General features: G+C 35.3%; 1 protein-coding gene across 1 annotated transcript in view; it reads right to left on the bottom strand.

The window, feature by feature from the left end:
- LOC105811812 (phospholipid scramblase 2-like) overlaps positions 1–5,468 on the bottom strand; it is a 69,682-nt gene that overhangs the window by 54,208 nt on the left and 10,006 nt on the right. The window contains 1 exon segment of the mRNA XM_012646090.1: positions 3,992–4,075. Within this exon segment, the coding sequence (XP_012501544.1) occupies positions 3,992–4,075 (84 nt within the window).

Raw genomic sequence — 5,468 nt, 5'->3', positions numbered from 1 at the left:
ACAGACTTAAACCTCACCATTCAAAATGCTTTAATACCTAAGAAAATGATAGTAAACCAACCATGATCTAGAGTCACCTACGTAAAGGTTCTGGCATGCCTTCATGGAAAAGACAGATGGCATGAGGTAGAAGGCCCAAAATAAAGCCTTTGAGCCAGCATTTTTAGGGCCAAAGCACCTGGGAAAAGTGATAATTCTGGAATTCTAATAAATGGCGCCTCCTATATGTACAGAAGTAGGTGAGGTTTTGCCACCCCCCATCCCAAAGGACTAATTGACAAGGTCTAGAGATGCATTTCTTGGTCACAACTGGAGGGGAGGATGACACTGGCATCTGTTATATAGAAGCCATGGATGCTGCCTAACATCCTAAGATGTCCAGAACATTCCCCTGAAAACAAAGAATTGTTCAGATCAAAATATTATCATGTTGAGAAACCCTGATACGGAGGCAAAAGCATGTCATTTCTTCTAGTATGTTTTAGATATTTGTTTGGGTTAACAGTTTGCCGGGAGTTTTAATCCATGGTGTATTCCTTTCCTAAATCACTCTCTATTAAAAAAATTTCATTATGATTTTTAGGTTAGAAATTTAAATTTCTCAATTTAGCACTCTTTACTGTGGAAAATATAATTTGAGAAATAGGAAAGGCAAAAGTTATAAGAGGCCGAGTAGAGGCAAAAATTTAATAAGTATATGCTTTATAATCTTCTGTGAATGTGTTATTTCAATGAAGCTTCATAAGCTTATTTGTATAGTCCACAGAGTAGCAATTCCAAGAATATAATTTCAAAGGACTGTGCTCCTCAATATTTTAACATTGAAGGCCATGTAAAATTTTACACTTAGGCAATTGATAAATACTTTCAAATGGAGCATTTAGAACAAAATTCATATACCATTAATAAAAAAGGCTTATAAAAACAGATTAAACCTCATAATAATATTTTTTAAATACAGCTTTTACAACTTATTCCTTCTACATTAAATGAATATGTACAGATGATCTATAATGTTACTGGCTCTGTTGCAGAATCAGGGATACAGCTCTCAAGGAGGCAACGTCCTCTCAGAGTACAGTCAACTTCTGGGAGACAAAATATAAATATAAAACAAAAAGATTTCATATTGTTGTGATGGAGACAATACATAGGGGAGAGGGAAGAGTATGAGACAGCAGTTACTTTAGATAAACATAATTCGCATTGAGATTTAAAAGATGAGAAGGCAAGAGCTTCATGTGAAGATCCGGTGAGACGTGCTCCAGGAAGAAGGAAACACATATATAAAAACACTGATTTTGGAATGAATTTGGCATGTTTGTGAAAGAGAGAGGAATTTCATAAGAGACAGCAAGTCTAGGAATGGCTGTCACTAAAGCAATAGGAGGCAGTTCATCTAAGTAGGCCCTTACTAATGAGTTGGATTTTGTTCCCAGTGTGATTCACAAGCATTGGGAGATTTTAAGCAAAAGAGTGAGTTCCACGATTTCATTTATACCTTACAATGTTTTCAGGAGTGCAGAGCACTGGGATTTACAAAAGGAAACAGATGCAATCTCTGTCGTAATTACCTAATAAGAGAGACGATTTTATACTCACCCTTATTCTAGGGAGCTACAACATCAGTGTGATTAATTGATTAATTAGAATTGGAGACAGTGCTTTGAAGTAAGGGACCAGTGCTTTATGACTACATATGCCAAAGGAAGCTATTGAGATAGGGAGAGGAAAAGAGAAGCAGTAGGGTCAGATTCCTGAGGGATCACCTTTCCACTGAGGCGTGAAGGATGCATAGGAGTTGAGCAGGCCAGGGGCACAGGAAAACATTTCGCAGAGAAGTCCCGTGATAGCAACAAACATAGGCCTTTAAAAATCTGAAAAATAGCCAGCCTAGCTGGATAGTAGTGAGCTAGACTTAAGAGACAGTTAAAGAGACAGCAGGAAAAGGTGATCCAGAGTCTGGTTTTGCCTTTTATCCTAAAAGTAATGGGAGCTTATCAAGTAGGGGCTGAACACCATTTGTAATATGAAAAGATTTATATTTTTAAGGATCATTGGCTTCAGTGCAGAGTCCAGACCACAGGCAAGCCAGTTCAGATGTGGAGATGTGAGTTGATTTGTTACATCACTAACGTCATCATAATCTTCTCAGGACTCTCTGAGAGACAGAATATGGTTGATTATTCCTCAAATCAATGGATTAAGCATATAGAATTACCTGAAATTTAGATAACAGTTTCATTTATATAAAGTCCAGTTGATTTAACATATTATTACTAATAATATGTTAGTTAGCAAATACTTGTCACTTACTATTTGCAAGCATTGTACTCAGTGTTTTACATATACTCTCATTTAATTTATAAAGCAATCTAAAGTAAAAAATATTATCCCCAATTATAGATAAGGAAACTTGAGCTTCACGGTACTGTGACTTGTTTAAGACAACCACACAGCTATTAAGTACAGAAGGCAGAACTTGAAGCCCGATCCAAACTCTCTATGCCTCAGTTTTCCCACAAATGTAATGAGGATAATTAATGCTGTTTACCTCATAAGAGTGTTCTGAGGATTAAATAAGTTAATCAACATTAACTCTACATTTAGAACAATGCCTAAAAAGCACGGTAAACTCTTAATTTTAAGTTATCATTATTGTTCGTATCATTGTCGTCTCAAGACCTGTGAGATACATGGCCTTGGACTTGAGAAACAAAATCAAGCTATTTCAAGTCTGATTATATCTAAATTTAATTATGTGCATATATCTACTTTTAATTAGTTACGGAGTGGGTTAAATCATTCTCTGCGTGCCTTGGGTAAACTTCATAGACATGCTAATAGTTCTCCAAACACCAACCCTAAGAATTTAGAGCAGGGATGCTCAACCCTGACTTCACATTAGAATCACCCGGAGTATGTAAAAATTACCAATTTCTGAGTCCCACCACCGGAAGTTCACATTTTGTTCTTCTGGGATGGCACCCTGGCACTAGTAATTTGAAGTGCTTTTGGCTGATGCTTAAGTGCACTCACAGTTGAGAACTACCACCTGAGGGTCTTGGCGCTTATCTAGCTCACAGTCTTTTAATTGCAAACATCTGAATAAGATCCAGGGCCCACTGGGAGGTTTCTGGCTTGACAATTAAACAGAACACTCAGCTCCCAGCAGATTGGATTGTTAAAAAAAAAAAATGTATATATATCCTTCTGTCCAAACCCATTCCCTTTGAATCTAAAGCCCCAAGATGCTCTTTCAGAAGATGTAGATAGCTTGCCTACTTACAAAGTAAATCTGGACACAGCATGGACTTTGCCATTTGTAAAGTTCTAGTAATTTTGATAACTGCATTTGTCTAAATGAAAATCTCTGACTATTTTTATGCATTAGTTCAAAAGAAAAAATATACTCCCTAATATGTAGTGATATGACTCAATTATTTTCCTTCTAAACACAAGGCATTAGTCATCATATTAAAAAAAAGCTTTCATATATGTTACAAAATTAAAATGAGAATCATCCCCAGGTAACTACATGTTTATCGCTTCCAGTTTTAAGCAGTCTTATCATTTTTTCTGTGACTCTCATGGAACACAATACCAGCTACTCTATTACTCAAAAATACCCAGCGATAAATTTCCTAAGTGTGATTAAATGATCACGATTTTCAGAGCAGATAGAGGATCAATAAAATATTTTACTTACATCAGTATTTTCGGGTTTATATGCAGCTTTTACTAAATATAATCTCACTACTGTTTTTAATCAGCTTTCCTTTACACCTTTACTATCCTCTATAAATAGAAATTATTTCTATGGAAAACAGGTAGTCAAATAAAAAACAATCAAGAACAGCTAGACTGCCAAAATTTCATTAATGTGATTTTAAGAAAAAGAACTACTAAATAAAGAAAAGACACACACATCCCTCCTGGGAAATATCAATTGATTAATTTTATTTTTTTCTTCTTTAATCAAATATTTTACCTTGGAATGCTGCCGGTGGATACTGAGAAGGATACCCAGGTGGTGGCACATCTGTTCCTAGATGAGGACCATTTATTTGCATGTCTGCAATTCAAGGAGAGGTAAATATATGTCTGTTTAAATAAAATATACATTAGAAAGAAAAATGCATTGTCTTTAGATAATTTTCAATTGTGTGGTCTTAAGCTGTATTGAAATAGGTAAAGTAAATTCTTCACTTAACATAAGCTGTGCCTGTCATCAGAGCTAATTTGCGGTGGAATTCTGTTTCAAATAAATTCTCTTTTAGATAAAATGAGATAGCTGAGTTACTGGAGCTGAATTCACAGTTTTCAAATATGCTAGATGAGTGTTCAGTTCCATGCTTTGATTTTGTTGGTATTAGAAAAAATGCAGTTTTAAAATCATATATAGACTATGAAGAAAGAGATAAATGAAACTAGTTGGATGTGAGTAGTGGTAGAATTACGGATGATTTAAAAGATATCTCTAAACATTGTTAAATGAATTTTTGAAAATATTTAAAATAATGTATATACTTCAGTGAATGTAATTATCTTTTAATGCTTACTCTGGAACTACACTAATAAGCTTAATTATATGAAATTTACAAAACATGACAGATTTTGACCTACAAAAACCATAACATTTAATTACAATAAACTAACATATTAAACTTTGTTACCTGCTAGTTAATGTGGCTTGTGTAATCTTGGTATATGCACTAGTGATTCAAACTCCTAGTTCTTCCTATTCATGTCTCTCCAGTCATTTTTATTCACCCCAGCCAGTCTCTGAATATTTACTGAGCATCTCCTGTGTCACCCCTGAGTTAAGCTCTGGGGCTACAGTGGTTTTGCAATCATACAACTTATAGTCTAGGAGACACTACACTTACCTCCTCCTCTGTTTTCTTATGGGCTACTAATTGTAAATTCAAAATCTCTTATTTTTGAACCACGGAGACATGACATCAATATAGAAGAATATATTGGCTAAACTTTCAATCTGACACATTTTCTGAATGTCTCTCTGTTATGAACTTTCACATGGTTTTATCAGGAAGGCCAGATTGTGCCCCACCCCCGCTTCTCCTCCATTCTACTGGCTTCATAATAACTTCAGCAGTCTGTGGAGACTGTAAATTCAAGCAATAAAGACTCTCCTACTCAAACGAAGACTCTTCCCTGGACAAACACTGCAGGGACTTTTCCTGGGACAGACACTTTTAGTATCAGAGCACTATCCCGGCTTTAGGAATTACAGGAGGAATTCATACAAAGAAAATAAGTGAATGGGCAGGAGTTCAAGCAGAGAAATGAGTATTTACAATGAATTACAGGTTGATTTCTGTATTTGTGAATGCAACTTAAAATATTTAATAGCTTACGAAAGTCATAGGACTATCACTTTGTCTTAAAGATATTTTATTTATCTGTTTTTTTTGAAACTGGGTCTCACTCTGTTGCCCAGCTGG

This window comes from Propithecus coquereli, unplaced genomic scaffold (genome assembly GCF_000956105.1).
Source record: "Propithecus coquereli isolate 6110/MARCELLA unplaced genomic scaffold, Pcoq_1.0 Scaffold240, whole genome shotgun sequence".
NCBI classification, from domain to species: Eukaryota; Metazoa; Chordata; class Mammalia; order Primates; family Indriidae; genus Propithecus; species Propithecus coquereli.
The sequence above is the reverse complement of the archived record's forward strand: the minus strand, read 5'-3'. Positions and strand labels throughout refer to the sequence as shown.